Genomic DNA, 20,144 nt, shown 5'->3' on the forward strand with positions numbered 1-20,144 from the left:
ATGCCAATATGGGGAGGACCTGAAGGAGCTCGCAAGCCTGCAGGAACAACTGCAAAAGTTCCCTTAATTTTATTCTAATATTTTTTTTATTAAAAAAGTTTTCTTAAGTTATATTGATTCATACTTATTTTTCTATAAGGTTATGTTTTTGTATAATTTTAACTGCAGACTTATCTGTAAAGGAGCCTTTAGTCCACGTTGAAAGTCAGCAGGGTTCGGACAGACAACAGCAGTAGGTACATCTTAATAGTGTAGTATAAGGCCTACACATAAATACGTTTTTTCATGACAGCAGCAGCAGGTAGTGTTGTATTATGAGGCATATACATAACAAATCAACTTGATCAAGACAGCAGCAGCAGCAGGTAGAGCTATAGTATTCTGAGGGCTACAAGTCACCTTTAAATTTACAGCAGCAGGAGCAGCAGGTATTTATAGTGTTTTATTATGAGGTATATACATAACAAATCAACTTGATCAGGACAGCAGCAGCAGTTAGAGCTAACGTCATATTCTGAGGCATACAAGTCAGCTTCATCTGGACAGCAGCCGTTGGTAAAGTTAACATTGTAGGTTGATTAGTAAATTGAAAAATCAACTTTATCAGGACAGCTGATGGTGTTGTATAAGGACTTCACATAGCTACAAAGGACAAACAACTAGCTTGACATAACTCTGTATGATCATGACAGACAGCATCTGCAGCTGGTAGATATTAACGGTCGAGTATAATCTCATCCTAACCAGTGTTCCCTCTAAGGTGCGCGGGTGCGCATCAATTATTGTGCCCCTGCTCACCACTTTATAATGTCCGCTCAGCGCCACCTGCAGTCATCATGATGATGACTTCTTCAGCAATACGTTCAGTGTGCGGCGCCGCCTCCACATATTTCTGCACTACTGCTGCAGCTCCTCCTTCTTTTTCTGACCGGAAGAGGAGAGGAGGGCTGAGCAGCACGAAGCAGCAGGGCAAGGTAATGTGGAGGTGGAGTTCTCTTTTAACCTGAGGGAGGCTAAAGTGGTTTTACCCTGCTGTGTCAGGGACAGGGTAAGACGTTGCCTGCAAAGTGAAGACATTAAAATCTCCCTGAGTGTTCCCATAGATCAGACGGGAGCAGAGTGCAGGGTAATTACAGAGCTTCATGTTCCATTTAGTTGAACAGGACACTGCACAGCCCTTTGAATGAGAAATTTATCATTTTATGTTTGCAAAGTGAGGAGGGTTTCAGGCTTTCACTGCATGTCTCCCACACAACATTACCATTCCCTTCATATCCCAGTGCCTCACTCTGCCCTCAGCATGGTATGTAGCTGGAGGGAGAAAGTGCGACCTTACCACTATGTAGGGTACAGTAGGCAATCTCCACAGCACATACCACATAGGTTGCAGCCTGGCTGTGCAGCACCTTCTTCTTCTGCAATACAGAAGAAGCTGCAGCAAAGAAAAGTAAAAGTTCAAATGAGACCACAATGTTGTCTTTATAGTGTTAAAGAAACTATTCACTCAATGAAGGACAAAGGCATATTTTATGTTCACCAGCATATAACCAAGTGCAAAATAATAATTGTTACTTATATAATACTGCCTCTATGTACAAGAATATAACTACTATACTACTGCCTCCTATGTACAAAAATATAACTACTATAATACTGCTCCTATGTACAAGAATATAACTACTACGTATAATACTGCCTCCTATGTACAAAAATATAACTACTATAATACTGCTCCTATGTACAAGAATATAACTACTACGTATAATACTGCCTCCTATGTACAAAAATATAACTACTATAATACTGCTCCTATGTACAAGAATATAACTACTACGTATAATACTGCCTCCTATGTACAAGAATATAACTACTATAATACTGCTCCTATGTACAAGGATATAACTACTATAATACTGCTCCTATGTACAAGGATATAACTACTATAATACTGCTCCTATGTACAGGAATATAACTACTATAATACTGCTCCTATATACAAGAATATAACTACTATAATACTGCCTCCTATGTACAAGAATATAGCTACTATAATACTGCTCCTATGTACAAGAATATAACTACTATAATACTGCTCCTATGTACAGGAATATAACTGCTATAATTCTGCTCCTATGTGCAGTAATATAACTACTATAATACAGCCCCTTCTTGTTTGCCTGTCCTATCGCCCACCTTTGACTAAGCATTGCCCATCTCTAAGTCGACCACGCTCAGCAGCGGCCAAGGCTTAGAGGGAACACTGATCCTAACTCAGCAGGACAGGCTGCAGCGGGTAATGTGTATTCTCAAAAGGCTGAATGCTAACTCGCCATGATCAGAACAGACAGCAGCAGAATCCGCAGTAGCTAGATATTAACAGTGGATTATACGGCCTACACATAACTCTCAATGATCAGGACAATAGAAGAAGTCAATGCTAACAGTGGAGTATAATGACTACACAGAATTCTGAAGTATCAGGCCAAGATCAGCATGCAGTAGGTAAGTTAAAGTAGTATTCTAATTACTACACAAAGTTTGGCATAACTAAGCAGTAATAGAGAGTGTCAAGTTATTATATTGCATCAGACAAAAAATTTTAACAGATGGGGATGTGGAATAAAAAAAAAGATTGAACCCCCAAGTACAGCATGTGTATTCATCGCTCACATATACAATGTTGTCCTAATAAAATAAACTATCTAGATCAAAAAATTATAACAGTTCATTATTATTATATTTTATTGAAAAGGCCAATATAACATTGTACAATAAATCATTTATCTAAAAAAAAAAGACCGTTGCCCATCTTGGCTCATATGATGAAAAGTGGGGTTGCAGCGAGTCAGTTTAAAGATCTTCAGGAACCAGAAGCCATAATTGTTGCTCCTACCAGAGAGCTGATCAATCAGATTTACCTAGATGCTTGGAAATTTGCATACGGAACTGTCGTTCGTCCAGTTGTAATCTATGGAGGAACACAAACGTCTAATTCACTGCGCCAGATATTTCAAGGCTGCAACATCCTTTGTGCGACACCTAGGAGGTTACTGGACGTTATTAACAAGGAGAAGATTGGGTTGAGCCAAGTGAAATACCTTGTTCTGTATGAAGCTGATCGTATGCTGGACATGGGTTTTATGGAAGATGTAAGAAAATTGTTGTCAAGTCAAGGAATGCCAAAAAGAGAAGAAAGGCAAACCTTAATGTTCAGTACCACGTTCCCTACGCCCATACAAAATCTTGCTAGAGAGATTTTGAAGCCAGATTATCTGTTCGTGGTTGTCGGACAAGTTGGTGGCGCGTGCAGTGATGTCGAACAGCAGATAATTGAAGTGGAAGAGTATGGAAAGAGGGCTATGTCACGGATGATCCGCGAGAATATTGAACCGTCCTCCCAATATTATCAATATTACTCTCCCTTATTGATCAGTAGGTCTATTAAACAGTAATTATTTCCCTAGGCCCCAGAACCTACAATTTGATTACTCAGAGCGTCTCCTGTGTACCCAGAGAACAACATAGTCCTTTTGTTCAAGTCAGTCAATAGATGCCCAGCAGATAACGCAATTACAGCTAGTTTTCTTAGGTTGACAAAAGAACTTCCTTTCTGCAGAGATATCACAGCTAGGTGTGAAGACTACACCTGGGGGGAGCCATTTGGTGTTGCTGCCATAAGGGGTCGGTAAGATAGCTTGATTCAGACAGGCCGGCACCAAGGTTCCTAGATTGACACATGAATCTGAGATATGATTTTTACCTTTTTAAATAAGACCATGCATCTTACGGACGTAAAAATTACATCATCGTGTCACTCAGAATTCACTGGACATGTACATATGGCAAATATAACTCTAGGAGATGCCCAGATAAAGTTATGGTGTTACCCCATCAGAGAACCAGTTATAATAGTCATATTTGGTATCCCTGGACTCCATATTTTGTGGGGAATGTGAATGTGTACTTGTTACTTGTGTACAGCGGAGACATCCCGAGATATGGCACATACCATATTTCAGGACTGGCATTCATCTCAGGGATACAGCCTGCCCAGCAGGCGGACTCTCAATTCCCCGCCTTGATTCTTGGACCCTTTATAACAAAGACCTAGAATCTGCTAAAGGAGTTCTCCACTTTTAACAACACCTGAAGAGGGCCTCAGCAAGAGAACCCGTGGGCTGTAGGCATATAACACTGGACAAAGGCTTCTTGGACTTTATCCCTGCAACGGACTATTTCACCAACGGACATCTTTTCTGCGGAAACTAAGTATTTTCTTTCTTTTCTCCCTTTTGTTTATTGGACTATACTTTCCTTGATTATTGTGTTATAATTACTGTGCATCGTGATAATTTGTATTGTATATAGATACATAATAAATGACCTCCAAGTCATTTCTCTAGCCATATGCCTGTTTTCAAACACTGCAAAAACTTACCCTAGCCTCTCAGAAGAGAAAGCTACTCGGTTCTGTTATCTAGATAGTGGGTTCCTTGCTCCCATAAATTGCAAGGTGGTGGCAGTTAAGCTAACCTGTGTGTGGTTCCGGTCCGGTCGCGCACACGCTTACTTGCGGTCAATCGGCGGTCCACTCCCTACGCTTTCAGCCTATCAACTGTACGGACTCAAGTTAGACTGTCGGTGTGCTGAAAGTGGCTGGGAGGCCTGTTTGCGGATTGACCACTAGGGGCGCTGTGACGGTTTTGTGACGTATTGTGGCCGCGGCGGTCGCAGTTCATCACAGGCTAAACTGCTGGAACTATTACAACTCATAGGCCATGAGCGCATGATGGTTTTTGTGAAAACCAAAAAGATGGCGGATTTAATTGCAACATTTCTTTGTCAAGAAAAAATCCCCTGCACAAGCATTCACGGGGACAGAGAGCAAAGAGAGCGGGAGAAAGCTCTGGGCGACTTCCGCTCTGGACAGTGTCCTGTGATTGTTGCCACATCTGTTGCTGCCAGAGGATTAGATATCGAGAACGTCATTCATGTGATAAATTTTGACATCCCTGGCGATGTTGACGAATATGTTCACAGGATCGGCCGAACCGGACGCTGCGGCAACACTGGAAAAGCCATTTCTTTTTTTAATAAGATTGGTGATGACGAGCAAAAAATTGTCCGTGGACTAGTGAAAGTTTTAACCGATGCTCACCAGGAGGTACCTTGTGCCGGCATACATACATAATTCCTCTGGGTAGCCATCTTATATGCTTCTGGCATATGTAAAAAAAACTGTGAACTCTCATCTTCCTGAAGCCTGGGTCACCTATGATATAGATGGACACTTTTATTACCACTACTCTGTGAGGCTGGCTATAAAACGTCATAAAGGCTATACCAGGCCCAGTTCATCCTGTCCTTTAAGATAAGATCAGCTCGCTGTCAAGCCTGGCTGGAGCGTGATGTCATTAATTTCCAGGTCTGGTTTGAGGAGAGCTAATAGCCCATAATTAGCTCTGGGCATAAAACCAGTCCACTTTCATATTTCATTTATGAATCAACTTATGCCCATTCTGACACCAGATCCATGCTCTACAGAGTATTGTGGTTAATTGGGTATCAAATATGACTAGAGGATGTGATTCTGTAGCTGACTTATGGGTGGTAGAAGAACTACAGGTCCCAGCATTACTGTGTGTGGTCTCATTCTGTATGTAAATAAATAAGGATCGCAAATATGTATTCTGTATAAAAATATGCTGATGTATCAGGGAGATACGGGCTTAAGTATAATCCTCATTGTAGGAACTGAACTTTGATGGGGTCATAAAACACTTGGAGGCCAATCCCTAGGCTTCACAGTCACTCTGCTGTCATTGGCTGACAGGAGTAATTCTCCTGCCCATGGGAGAGTTCATAAAAATCTGTGCACAAGGACAGAGGAGAGAGACCCATGGAACATCACCAGACACTTAATTGGACATTGACGGCATATCCCGGTATCAGAAGAACTTTGAGGGTCTCCCCTGATACATACTGAAAAGGGGTTTGCAAGGATTGAAAAAGGACATATGAATGACCATCTGAAACCCTCCAGAGAAACGAAGTATTCTTTCATCTTTTTCCCTTTCATTTGAACTGTTGTGATTATTTATATTGTTATTATTATTCTGTAGATTTATAGTCATTTTCATTAGACTTGTATGCACTGCTTTTTACCTCTTATTAAAGATTATAAAATCTAAATGGCCAAGTCTTCCATATTCTAAGCTGCTGAACAACGTACCTTGCCTTTGAAGAAACGTTACCAGGTAGTTAGTTAAATTGCATTTAGGAATTGTAGCTGGGGGTGATTGACTGTGGTTGGTCAGTAAGTGATATCCGGTTCATCCACTGATCTGTGTGATAGTGAATGACCCGGATAGTCGGCTCGTGGGCCGGGAACCCACGTGGTGGCAGTTACCGAAGTGTAGTGGGGGGGTGTTAGCCGGATGGTAATACCCCGGTCACGTGAGGTCTCTGTGTGTGCGCAGACTCCGTCACAGACCACTACGTCACAGCTGTGGGATCCGGAGCGATCGGATCCATAGTTCGTGACAGTACCTGCTTGGCTTGAAGAGATGGCGTTCAGTGCCCATGGCATGCCAACCTTTAGTTCACAGCCAAGCAAATTTGCTTCAGTGGATAGCAGGAAGAGAGGTGACTTCCAGGAGGACAATGGTTACAGCAATGCTGGCATTTCACAACCTGCAGCGCGGGCGGCAGCGGAGGAGGAGGAAGATTGGGGCTAGTCGGACGTGGTTAAGCAGATGAGACGTCCTTACAGATTCAGTTTTACATGAAACAATATGTTGTATGTTTGTAAAAATGAGAATTTTGTTTATCACACTCCAGTATTTAATGTAGTAATTTGCCGTTAGGAAATTTACTTATTTTGGTTCATTGTAAATGGCTGCTCTGAAAACTTTAGAGCACAAAATTAAAGTTTTCTTTACTTTGAAAAAAAAAGACCGTAATTTATAATAGAAAATTATTGTTTAACGCACATTAATTAACCTTTGTGTGAACACACTATTACCTTTCAAATGTATTATTGAACAAAGTTTTAGATTACAAAATACAAATCTACATTCAAAATGTATAATAAATATATATAGAGTATCAATCAAATTTTAACAAAAAATAAATTGATACTTTTAAAAAAGTATCTTTATATTAAAAAAGTATCAAATTATCCATACTGTGATCCAAATTTCAACCTCAATAAGACAATATTGCATAGTAAAATTGTCTTCAGTTATATTAGTTCCATTATTTTAAAAAATTTGAAACATCAAATGTGTCTGAAAAAAAAAAGAAAGAAACAATTGATGAGTCAGCAAAGAAATAACTAGCATGATTCTGATATAGTCTCCGTTTGTTAAACTGGACATGTTGGAGCATAGCTTCCTCAAAAAATTCATCAACATGTGATGCAATGAGTAGAATCACTCACAAAATGGTGACATGGCTTCAAGATTATTATTCTGTCAGCAGTTAATTTTGAAAGATTAAAGTCTATTATTATATTACACTAGCATGTGAAAATAATCATTATATAATTGTCAAGAAGTAAGATTACATTTAAATGTATATATCTATATATACATGTGGCAAAAACGCTCCATTACCAAAACCGGATTACCACACGGATGAATATAACGCCAGTAACACCCAACCATGTAGAGAGGTCAACACGGAAGCCAGGCATCCTTTCCAGGACAACCGACAACACCATGTTAGAACCTAAGTCCGTATTAAAATAATAAATAAAACAAAAAACTTTCATTAGGTTTATCAATCAGTCTTGTACAATGTTAAGTGCACAAAACCTTTTGAAAATGGAAGCCCACATGCGGTCCCCACCACAACATGGACGCCAACAACCCAATTAAAGCAAAATTAAAATTTTTAAAATAAAACAAAATAAATTATTTTGGTGAATGAAGCGTACAACCGCATGAATGTATTAAACAAAAACATTTTTATTCTATCTATATTCCAATCAAATTCTTGACAATATACGATGCATAGTGCACATTCGCAAATATTAAACATGAACACCATTTTATGAAAATAATAATACTCAATACTTGTCATATTACAAGGGCTAATAAGTGGTCCATGCTGGTTCTCCTTTGCATGATCTTGAAAAAAAAAATTCCACAGTTAGATTTTAATAATTTAGTATATTTCAGACACATTACTTGGCAGCATTAGGCCAGACACTAGCAGTAAAATAGTAACGCAACAGTAGAAGGCATACAAATCAAAGGGCCAAACAATTAAGGATAACTACTGAAACTACCATTAAAACAGAAAAATCTGTTGTCTAAATGCCACACATAGCTAAACTAAACTCTGCAGGAACAGGGCAGACAAAAGCAGGTAAATGTAAACACCATAGTAAAAGGTCTACACCAAGTTCGCCTAACCCTGCAGGATAGGCAGCATCATAATTTAATGTTAAAATTGGAGAATAAAGAGTAATTAGAAATACATGTTCAGGACAGACAGATGCAGCATCAACTAGATGGAAGTTTGAAATGGTTGAGCATAAGGTCTACACATAACTTGGCACAACTCAGTAGGAAATGCATAATCAACATTTAAATATAATGATGTAGTGTAAGGACTAAACAAAAATCAGCCTGATCAGCAAATTCAATAGCAGCATTAACAGGATGGAAGATGGAAAATGTCTAGTAAAAGGCCTAAACATAGCTCTGAATAACTTATCAGGACAGTCAGCAGCACGTTCAAAGTTGGCAGCAGCAATTTGTACTGCTGAATAGGAAACCAACAGGCAATGGTAAGCCCATAAATGAAATATGACATGTCAGTCAGCAGCACGTTCGAAGTTGGCAGCAGCAATGGGTACTGCTGAATGGGAAACCAATTGGCCATGGTAAGCCCATAAATGAAATATGACATGTCAGTCAGCAGCACGTTCAAAGTTGGCAGCAGCAATGTGTACTGCTGAATGGGAAACCAACAGGCCATGGTAAGCCCACAACTTAAAAAAAATGCAACTCTGACAGCAGCAGGTATTCAGTGTGCTGAGGAAATTTAATGACATGCATAATAATTAAAAAATTTGGCATTCTAGAATGATTATTTTGATTATATTAAGATTTTGCTTCATAAATAAAAATTTATAATATATAAATAAGTAAATATATAAATAAATATTTGTAAAAAAATTAAAAAACAACGTAGTTTTGGAGGGAGAGACAAGGAGAGGGATGGACAAGGGACCCTTCAACGGTCTGAACCGACAGCGGGGGCCAAGAAGTCACTGCCGATCCAGGACTCATTCATTTTAATGAATGAAAGTCTGTCCACTGAGACAGACGGGTCCGCTTGTCCGTGACCACCCCACCTGCTGCGCTAAATGTCCAGCTCATACTGAGCGAGCTCGCGGCAGGTGTCCAGCCTGGCAACCCAGTACTCCATGGGGTCGTCGGTGCTCATGCTGTCGGAAGCACCAACGGACCCCATGTAGTCTGCCACCATGCGGGCCAGCCGCTGGTGGTGACTGCTGCTGCTGCTACTGGGTCGTGCAGACTGGTAGAACGACCGCATCTCACCCATAAGGTCACCTGCTTGGCTGGTGCTTCTGGGGCCAGCCACCTGCTGGGTGAGATGGGCGGGGAGAACTGGAGCGTGAGGCCGAGGGTTGACCTGCTCCAGACGCTTGATCAGACAGGCCCGCAGTTGATCCATCCGGGCCTGTCTACGGCTGGCTGGGATGAACTGCTCCAGTTTCCCCTTGCAGCGAGGGTCTAAAAGGGTGGCCAACCAATAATCTTCCCTCTCCTTGATTCTCTTGATCCGGGGGTCCCTCCAGAGGCATCACAGCATGTGGGCAGCCATAGGGAAGAGGACAGCCCGCTGTGACTGTTCATGGCTGCCCAGGACCATGACTTCTTGGTCCTCCTGCTGCTGTTACTGCTGCTCCCGGTCGGAGCTGCCCCACCCCCGGACTAACGGTGCCCCCAACACCGTCTCTCCCTCCTGACCAAGCCCAGACTGCTGGACGTCTACAAATTCTTCCTCCTCCTCCTCCTCCTCGTCTTGGGCCTGGTCTTGTTGGAGCATTGCTGCCTCCTCTTGCTCCAACAAGGCACTCTCCCCAGCCTCGAGCAGGCGATCTAGTGTCCTGTCCAGCAGGAACACTAAGGGGAGCACGTCGTTGAGGCCGACATGCTCCCCGCTGACCATCTTGGTCGCCTGCTCGAATGGGGCCAACACGTGGCAGACCTGCTGTATCTGCCCCCACTCCGCATTAGTGATGTATGGGAGTGGTTGTGCTGGCCCTGGAGTGCCTTGGTCCAGCAGGTATTCCCTCACCGCCCTTCGCTGCTCCCACAACCTCTCCAGCATATGGAGGGTGGAGTTCCACCGTGTCACACTGTCCACAATCAGCCTGTGAGGTGGCAGGCTGTTGTCCTGCTGTAGTTTGGACAGGGACGTGGCAGCAGTTGGGGAGCGTCTAAAGTGGCTGGCAATCCTCCGTACCCATGGCACAATGTCACTCAACCCTTCGTATGTTCGGAGGAATTTCTGCACAACTAGGTTGAGGACATGTGCCATGCAGGGCACGTGTGTCAGACTGCCAGCATGGAGGGCGGCGAGGAGGTTGCTGCCATTGTCACAGACAACCATACCTGCCTGGAGCCTTCGGGGTGTCAGCCACTTCTGGACCTGATCCTGTAATGCGGCCAGAACGTCAGGTCCAGTGTGTCTTCGTTCCCCTAAGCTCACAAGCTGGAGTACGGCCTGGAAGCGGACGTGCACCACACTCGCGTAGCTATGGGGACGCTTTCTGGGGGGCTCAGCAGCGGTGGAGACAGTGGCTTGTGGGGGGGAGAGCAGCAGTTCTCCCCTGGACACCCCAGGGCGGCACCACAAACTCAGATGCTGCCATTCCCTCCCCGGCGCCCCAGAGGGAAACCCAATGGGCAGTAAAACTGATATAGCGTCCCTGCCCATGCCTGCTGGTCCAAGCATCCATTGTCAGATGCACCCTGTCACTGACAGCATGATCCAGCGACAGGGATACCTTCTGCACAATGTGCTAGCGTAGGGCAGGGACGCCAGTCCTGGCAAAGAAATGGCGGCTGGGGACACGCCATCTGGGTTGTGCCTGCTCCAACATCTGCCGGAATGGATTGCTGTCCATAAGATTGAAGGGCAGCAGATGTTGGGCGATAACCCTTGCCAGGAGCCCATTGAGTGAACGCACGCGTCGGTCCCCGGGGGCATAGGGCGCGGTGCGTTCAAAAAGGTCAGCAACTGTGTGCTGGCGCCGGACGGCAGTGGAGGACATAGAGGAAGGTGCAGTGGAGGCAGAGGTCTGGCTGCCAGTGGTTGACTCGTAAGTGCTGGGTGAGGGCAGTGGTACCCAGCCGAGCCACAGACCTCCCTCTCCTCACCCTGGCATGGCACAGATTACAAATGCCAATTGTGGCATCATCTACTGCCAGGGTGAAGTAAGCCCAAACAGGTGACTTACGTACCACCCTCCTGTCAGATGGGGCGGTGCTGACTTGCGCCTGCTCGGGCTCGATGCGGACAGGCGGATCTGGCTGCTGCTGCCTCCTCCTACTGCCATTACCAGTGGAGCCCCTGACGCTGGGCTCACTGGCAACCTGTCGCACCATTTGCCTCTGGTGCCTACCTTCCTCCTCATCAGTGCTGCTGATGCCTGACAAGGGAGGTGGCACCCATTCTCTGTCATCCTCCTCTTCGTCCCCCGATATGTCAGACACAGGGCCAACCAGTGGTGGACTGAGGGGAACAGCAGAAGTGGGGCCCCTGACCTGGCTCCTCTGTCCCCTCGCCGACGCCTGGGTCTGACTAGGTGTGGGGTTTCGCTGGCTGAAACCGCCCGCACCTGTTGGAAGGGATGTCACTGGGGTTCATACAGATGGTACCCCCTCCATCTCCTCCTCCATCCCTTCCATAAGGTCCTGACCCTCAGGACTGAAGTGCAAATCAGCCTCCTGCATTACCTCCCCCAAGGTGTCCCTCTAACTGTCGCTGTCAAACAGGAGCAGGGACGATTCTTGGGGGCTGGGGGTTGGTCCTACATGAGACAAAGTGCAGCTGCTGCTCGGAGCCGGGGCAGAGGACTCTGTGGCAATGGCTTGTGCCACAAGAGACACAACTTCCTCGGCATCCTGAGAGAAAATTCTCCTGCTGCCAGTGGCAAAAAAATCACGAATAAGGCGGACGCCCCTGACACCTGTGTCCGCACCTCGGTGGGTAGAGGAGCGGCCCTGTGCTGGCAGCTGTCCAGCACTGGGACCAACTACTCTCCTACCCCTGCTGCTCGATCGTGAAGACCTCATTATTTTGAATTATATGATGTGATTTAGGGAAAAAGTTTATTGGGATGGGGACTGTCGCACAATAAAGAAAACCAAATTTATATATAGTAAATCAACGAAAATATATATGTTATTATATATATACACAAAATATCTGCGGTTGTCAGACCAGTGGCGTTTCGTTTGGATCTTCAGCAGATCTGGAGGATCCATGATGTGTTCCACAGGTCTTTACTGAAGAAATATGTGAAACCGGTGGAACCATCGCCATTGCCTCCTCCCCCTGTTCTGGTTGATGGAAATTTAGATTTTGAGATCTCTAGGGTTCTCAACTCACGTGTTCTTCGGGGTTCCCTTTAGTACCTGGTGCACTGGAGGGGATACGGCCCCGAGGAGAGGATGTGGGTTCCGGCTGTGGATGTTGGTGCCAGCCGACTGGTGAGGGCATTTCACAGGACCCACCCGGATAAGGTTGGGCCAGGGCGTGCGGAGGTCACACGTAGAAGGGGGGGTACTGTCATGCCCTGCTCAGGTTATGTGCAGAGGTCTGCCAAATTTAGCAGCACATGTGTAGTTTGTTTTGTTTTTGGGTTTGAATTTGAGCTGTATCTGCCTCCTTTCAGGTGCACTGGGTGGAGTCGTTTGTATGAGTTTAAATTTCGCCCCTTCCCAGTGTCCTGTGCGGGTTATAGCTTCTATCTTGGTCTGAGGAAGGAAGGAAAGAAGGAAGGAATTGCTGTTTCTGCTCAGCTACAGATAAGTTAGCTTTGTTTCTCTCTTGTGTTCTGTCTAGGCTGTTAGGGAGACACCTGCTCCCTCCTTGCTTGAGGAAGCAGGCTGTCTCTTTTCCCGTTTTCCACCATCTTAGGGTTTCCTCAGTCTTAGGCACGGGGGCACGTTTATTCCCACCTTCAGGGTCTGAACGTGGGCACAGAAGTCCAGGGAAAGTTGGTAGGGATTTGTCAGGAGGTGACCTTTATCCACAGCTTCTGCCCTACACTTGTTTTATGGTTTTCTGTGTTTCTATTGTATCTCATATCCTACCCAGCGTGACAAATATATGTCCTTTACAGCCCACTTGGTGAATGTGGTTCCTGCACAGCCACACCAGCAACTTGGCCAGGTGATGCCACTTCCGCCTCCACGTTGTCACGCCACGACAATGTCCACATCTGCCTCCTCATTCTCCACCATGTCCTCAGCCTTCACTGCAGGGATAATTCACAGTGCCCCTCTAGCATACCACTTGTGCAGGGCACAGCAGTGTCACACTGTTCTGCACCTCGTTTTCTCCATAGACAGGATCCATTTTTTGATGCTGCCGCCACCTTCAGACTCTGTTATTGGGCCACTCTGTGGTCTCCTCATGCTGCCGCCACCTCCACACTGTGTCACCTAGCCACTCTGTGGCCTCCTGATGCTGCCGCCACCTTCAGACTTTGTAATTGGGCCACTCTGTGGTCTCCTCGTGCTGCTTCCACCTCACCACAAATTCATAGGGCCACTCTGTGGACTTCTTATGCTGTTCCCACCCTCCCCACTTCATGACTGGGCCACTATTTAACCTTTTTGGCTTGGCTGACATCATCATTTATTTTAACCTTCCTCTGACCTGTCAGAAGGAAAGTAAAATAAGACGCACAACGGATCCTGTCTGTGTAGAAGCTGTATGGCTTGTATGGTCCCATATAGAATTAGCTTATGATTTGGTAGCCAAAAGCAGGAGTAGGTACAAAACACAGAAGACATGTAACTATTCCGTTCACGTGTCATCTCTGTTTTGGATCCACTCCTGTTATTTTTTGGAATTAGCAATACTGATGGATTACTGACCAAATGCTGACTGAGTGAAGGCGGATGCTTCACAGACACGATCTGTTTTTTGTGGGCTATTGTTCTGATAGATCAGAGGAAGGGGAAAATAATCAGTGACATCAACACAAACTTACTGCTGGCACCCTCTCCACTCTGTCGGAGGGCTCTAGTCAGGGGCGTAGCGTGGGGGGGGCCGTTGCCCCGGGCGCCACTCTGCAGGGGGGAGCCGTCTGCGGGGCTGGCACAAGTTAAATCGCCGACGCTGTGTTTTTTTTTTCTTCACACAGCGTCCGGCTGCAGAGCAGAGTGAGGAGGCGAGAGGGGGCGGGGCATGCACGGCAGTTCCTGATAGGCTCCGCCCACCTTCCAGACGGGAAAGACAGTGCAGACTGCAGAGCCAGGAGCCGGAGGTAGCAAGAAGAAGCAGAAGATCATGGCTGCAGCTGAATCAGTAGGAGACTGTAGTCCATCCATGAGCCTAGAGACAGTGATTCAACTTGAATTACTTAGTGGGGCCATTGTGCACTGTCTGTGGGCGTGGGGGCAGTATTACTTTGTTGGGGCCCTGGGGGGCAAATTACATAATGGGCAGTGCCCATTACATAATTTGCCCCCCAGTGCCCCCACTAAGTAATACTAACTGCCCCCACAGACAGTGCACAACTCACTGCACACTGCCCATTACGCAATTTGCCCCCCAGTGCCCCCACAGACAGTGCACAACTCACTGCACACTGTACATTACGTAATTTGCCCCACAGTGCCACCACAGACAGTGCACAACTGCACACTGCCCATTACATCATTTTCCCCCCAGTGCCCCCACTAAGTAATACTGCCCCACAGACAGTGCACAGTTGTGGCAGTATTACTTAGTGGGCCACTGGGGGGGCAAATAACATAATGGAGGGCTTTGCTGGGGCACTGGGGGGCAAATTACATAATGGGCAGTGCCAATTACGTAATTTGCCCCCCAATGCCCCCACTAAGTAATACTAACTGCCCCCACAGACAGTGCACAACTCACTGCACACTGCCCATTACATAATTTGCCCCCCAGTGCCCCCACTAAGTAATACTAAGTGACTGAGCAAACACATGCCCTCGCAGGGGCAGCAGTGCAGCACAATTTACCATGATCCGGCCGGCAAGTACAGGAACAGCCGAACAGGAGGAGTCAGATCGATGACAGCCAGGTAGGGGGCGTGCGTGGGCGGCGGCTAGGAATCAGGAGAAGATGTTAGAACTTAGATGGATGAATCACAAGTAGGGGGCGTGGCACGGGCGGTGGTTAGTCGGGATTCGGACTCCAGTGCGCTCTACGAGGTGGCCTACTCTGCTTATGCCCTTGATATACCACCTGCCTGCCTGGTCACCCCACCTAACACTCAGGGAGACAAGTGACTCAGACTGTTAGGTGTGGGTTGACCAGGCGGTATTTTAAGGGGTAATACTGGTAGGCCTGGTATATGGACAGGAGAGATGAGCAGATGGCATCCTCTGGGGGTTGTATCTTACATGGGACTGTATGCTGGAGGAGCTGAAGGGAGAGTGATGTATTTTACATGGGACTGTTTGCAAGAAGGACTAAAGGCAGGGGGAGTGTTGTATCTTACACAGGACTGTATGCTGGAGGGGCTGAAGGGGGGCATAATTATTACTATAATACTACAGAGGTGGTCATTATAATAATAATACAGAGGAGGTCATTATATATTATAATTATACAGAGAGCATTATACTTATGGGCACTACAGGGGAAGGGGACGTCTGTTATCTGAGGATGATAGTAAAGTGAGGAATCTAAAACATTTTCTGCGAAACTTTGCAGAGACAAGACGTGGCTGAAAGAAGGTGTCATGATGGTCCTATCTCCGAATGAGGACGTTGAGGAAAGTCTACATCACAGGAGATGTCACTGGATGTAACAGGTATGGTGCTGTATTCTCCTGTATATTTCATAGCAATGTATGTAATGTCCATCCAAATGTCTGTTTCACGGTAGGGTAGGGGGGAGGGGGTATATAGAATTTGTCCCACACTGCCTCAGCCTGGCCCCAGACTTGGTCACACTGTGTGTTCTGAATTCTGGGGCCTCACACCCATCTACTACATTATCTGTACTCAGAGAGCTATCACTGTGTTATCTGTGGTGCTACATAGGACTTCAGGAGACATCTACTACATTATCTGAACTCAGAGTTATCACCGTGTTATCTGTGGTGTTACATAGGACCAGGGCCGGACTGGGACAAAAAAATAGGCCCGGGCATTTTTGACTGAGCAGCCCACTCACATGACACCCAACAGGCCCCACCCCCTTGCAGTCTAGGGGTGGAGCCAAAACCGGAAGCACAATTGACTTTGTTTTCCGACTTGCATAACAGGAACCAGATGGATCTGTTTTGATTCCCATAGACTTTTATGAGGACGGAGCGCAAACTGAAAGCCTCTTGCAGAGTCTGCACTGTACAAGAGAGAGATAGCAGTGGCTGTGAAGGGAAAAGTTCCAGAGCGCAATGACAGCCCCAGAGCCTTTCTGCTGCCTGACCAACCGTATGCTGCCACAGCACCAGCCCAGCCTGCAGGACATCAGAGACGCCTGGGGTCCACATTATAGCACCACTACATTTACTTACTACATTTAGAATAAAACAATTTACTTACAAAAGCAGCTATTAAGTTGTCTGCTTTGCCGTCCTCTGCTTGCTTCCACTGATTATTTGCCCTCCTTTCTGTTTCTCCTCGCAGGAGCACTGTTATGGGGGACCTGTGGATGACACACTGTTATGGGCATCAGTGGATGACACACTGTTATGGGCATCAGTGGATGACACACTGTTATGGGCATCAGTGGATGACACACGGTTATGGGGGCATCTGTGGATGACACACGGTTATGGGGGCATCTGTGGATGACACACGGTTATGGGGGCATCTGTGGATGACACACGGTTATGGGGGCATCTGTGGATGACACACGGTTATGGGGGCATCAGTGGATGACGCACTGTTATGGGCATCAGTGGATGACGCACTGTTATGGGCATCAGTGGATGACGCACTGTTATGGGCATCAGTGGATGACGCACTGTTATGGGCATCAGTGGATGACGCACTGTTATGGGCATCAGTGGATGACGCACTGTTATGGGCATCAGTGGATGACGCACTGTTATGGGCATCAGTGGATGACGCACTGTTATGGGCATCAGTGGATGACACACTGTTATGGGCATCAGTGGATGACACACTGTTATGGGCATCAGTGGATGACACACGGTTATGGGGGCATCTGTGGATGACACTGTTATGGGCATCAGTGGATGACGCACGGTTATGGGCATCAGTGGATGACACACGGTTATGGGGGCATCTGTGGATGACACTGTTATGGGCATCAGTGGATGACACTGTTATGGGCATCAGTGGATGACGCACTGTTATGGGCATCAGTGGATGACGCACTGTTATGGGCATCAGCGGATGACGCACTGTTATGGGCATCAGCGGATGACGCACTGTTATGGGCATCAGCGGATGACGCACTGTTATGGGCATCAGCGGATGACGCACTGTTATGGGCATCAGTGGATGACGCACTGTTATGGGCATCAGTGGATGACGCACTGTTATGGGCATCAGTGGATGATGCACTGTTATGGGCATCAGTGGATGACACTGTTTCTGTGGATGACACTGTTATGGGGACATCTGTGGATGACGCACTGTTATGGGGGATCTGTGGATGACACACTGGTATGGGCATCTGTGGATGACACTGGCATGGTGGCATCTGTGTGGATTGTGGAATGATGGAATCTGACACAGATACCGGGGGGGGGGGGGGGGGCATCTGTGGATGACACTGTTATGGGTGGCCGGGGGGATCTGTGGATGACACACATATGGCAGCGCAAGCATCTTGTGCTATATAAATGTGTCATCATCCACATATCACATCTCCCCCCCCCCATAACAGTGTCCCTCCCTATTGTAAGACGTCTGTTCCTTATGTAAGTGAGCTATTGAGCTTGTAAATAAACTTGTGCAAAGTATATGAGTAGTTAGTAACTAAACTACTCATATACTTTGCAGTTTGCACAAGTTTATTTACAAGCTCAATAGCTCTCTCACTTACATAAAGTTACTATCTAATATAATCTATCACTATCATCACTAACTTACCAAAGCCAGTTGGGCACTAGTACTGGGGCAGGCAGAAGCTGGTGGGCTGTTGCGGTGGTGGCTCCAGTCCAGTCCCGCTCTTCAACATTCAAACTAGGCGGCCGCGTAGCGTAACATGCCGTCACGTCGCACGCTCCTCCCTCTTTATTAATGAAGGCGGAGCAGGCGCGTGACGTCTGAGTGACGTTACGCTGCCGGCCGCCGGAAGATGGAGTCACAGAGGCCGGGCACAGGAGGCGGAGCAGTGGGGGTGGACTCACACAGTCAGTAAGTATGAGTGTGCGGCCGGGGCTGGCAGGAGGCGGAGCACAGGGAGGGGTGTGATTAGGCCATACCGGCACACCCACTCGAGCCCTGAGGCGGCCCGGCCCTGATCAGACAGATTATTAAGATGTGCGGCCGGGGCTGGCAGGAGGCGGAGCACAGACAGACAGGGGTGTGATTAGGCACACCCACTCGAGCCCTGAGGCGGCCCGGCCCACCGGGCAAATGCCCGGTCTGCCCTATGGCCAGTCCGGCCCTGCATAGGACTGCAGGTGACATCTATTACATTATTTGTAAAAAAAAAAAAAAGGGGCGTGGTCACAGGTTGGGGGGGGGCACAATACTTGGCTTGCCCCGGGTGCTGGCTACCCAGACTACGCCACTGGCTCTAGTATAAGCGTTAAATAGAACAGGTTCTGTAGACATCTATGTGAAATCAGCTGACGATGGTGTAAAAGGAGTGCGCTTCTTCTTGGCACTAACATCGATCTGTAAGGCTGAGTTCATACTTGATTGTTATTGCTACATCCAGTAATGCCAGAATTATTAAAATATAAAAGTATTTAACCTGCATTGTGAGCCCTGTAATAAAAATAAATGAAAACAACTGAATTGACATATATTGGTCATATCACCGCCACCAAAAAAAACGAAACAAAAAAAAACTATAAAATGTGAATATTTTTACGTACCCCAAAATTGTACATTTAAAAACATTTTAAGCTCGTAATATGGCAAAACAAAGCAATTTTTTTGTTTCAAACATTTATTTTAGGTAGTAAAACAAAGAAAAAATATACAATTTGGTAGTGTTGTAATCATACTGACCTGTAAAACAAAAGTGGCACGTCAGTGTTGCTGACAAAGGTAGCATGTTAGTTTTGGTGCAATTGTATTTTTTTCAGTTTCACACCACACTAAGGGATTTTCCCACACAATGATACGATAGTGTCATTAAAAAATGCAATTTGTCCTGCAAAAAACATGTATGCATGATTAAGCGAAAGCGGACATAAAAAGTAAATGAAAGTGAAAAAAAAAAAAAATATTAGGATAAATAATTAGGGAGACATTATTAGTTACATGTGACATGGCAATAAAAGATATATTAAAATCGATGTTACCAAAAGATGAATGCATGTAATTTGGCATGTTAATAGATTTAGGAAATCCTATATTAAGACCGGCATTTTAGATGGCGATCTTATTAAAACCCTTGCGCTGTCTGTGGATCACTGAAATTATGTAGAGGCAACGGCCTCTACATAACTTCGGCGCATCTAGCGTCGCTTCTAGATATAAGCCAGCTTCCGAGATGTCTTACATTTAGATACATTTCTATACCTATACCAGGCATAGGAAATGATGAATGAGATGGGCCTAACTGCCAGTCCCCTTCCCCACCAACGCCATGCCCACTTTTTTAGACATGGCTTGAGCGGGGAAAAGTTGCAGATTGCGCCTGCAAAAAGGCCTAATATAGGCATATTTCAGGTTAATAAATGACCCCCTAAGTGCCCATATATTTATACTACTGTGAATATATAGAATAAACAT

The 20,144-nt window shown here is 45.9% G+C and overlaps 1 protein-coding gene across 1 annotated transcript; it reads left to right on the forward strand.

Annotated features, from left to right (window-relative positions):
- Positions 1 to 2,819: 2,819 nt before the first annotated feature.
- LOC122935441 (probable ATP-dependent RNA helicase DDX4) lies at positions 2,820 to 6,737 on the forward strand. Its single transcript, XM_044291209.1, has 3 exons — positions 2,820 to 3,356; positions 4,745 to 5,164; positions 6,537 to 6,737. Exons 1-3 carry the CDS (start codon positions 2,820 to 2,822, stop codon positions 6,735 to 6,737), a joined length of 1,158 nt encoding a protein of 385 aa, XP_044147144.1.
- The last annotated feature ends 13,407 nt before the right edge of the window (positions 6,738 to 20,144 follow it).

Source organism: Bufo gargarizans, chromosome 4, assembly GCF_014858855.1.
Source record: "Bufo gargarizans isolate SCDJY-AF-19 chromosome 4, ASM1485885v1, whole genome shotgun sequence".
In the NCBI taxonomy this organism is placed as follows: domain Eukaryota; kingdom Metazoa; phylum Chordata; class Amphibia; order Anura; family Bufonidae; genus Bufo; species Bufo gargarizans.

Excerpts from the sequence above, each read along its gene's own strand:
- LOC122935441 (XM_044291209.1), top strand. The coding sequence starts at position 2,820 with ATGATGAAAAGTGGGGTTGCAGCGAGTCAGTTTAAAGATCTTCAGGAA. Across the intron at positions 3,357-4,744 it reads TGGAAGAGTATGGAAAGAGG|GCTAAACTGCTGGAACTATT; the intron begins GCTATGTCACGG and ends AGTTCATCACAG. Across the intron at positions 5,165-6,536 it reads TAACCGATGCTCACCAGGAG|TTCGTGACAGTACCTGCTTG; the intron begins GTACCTTGTGCC and ends TCGGATCCATAG.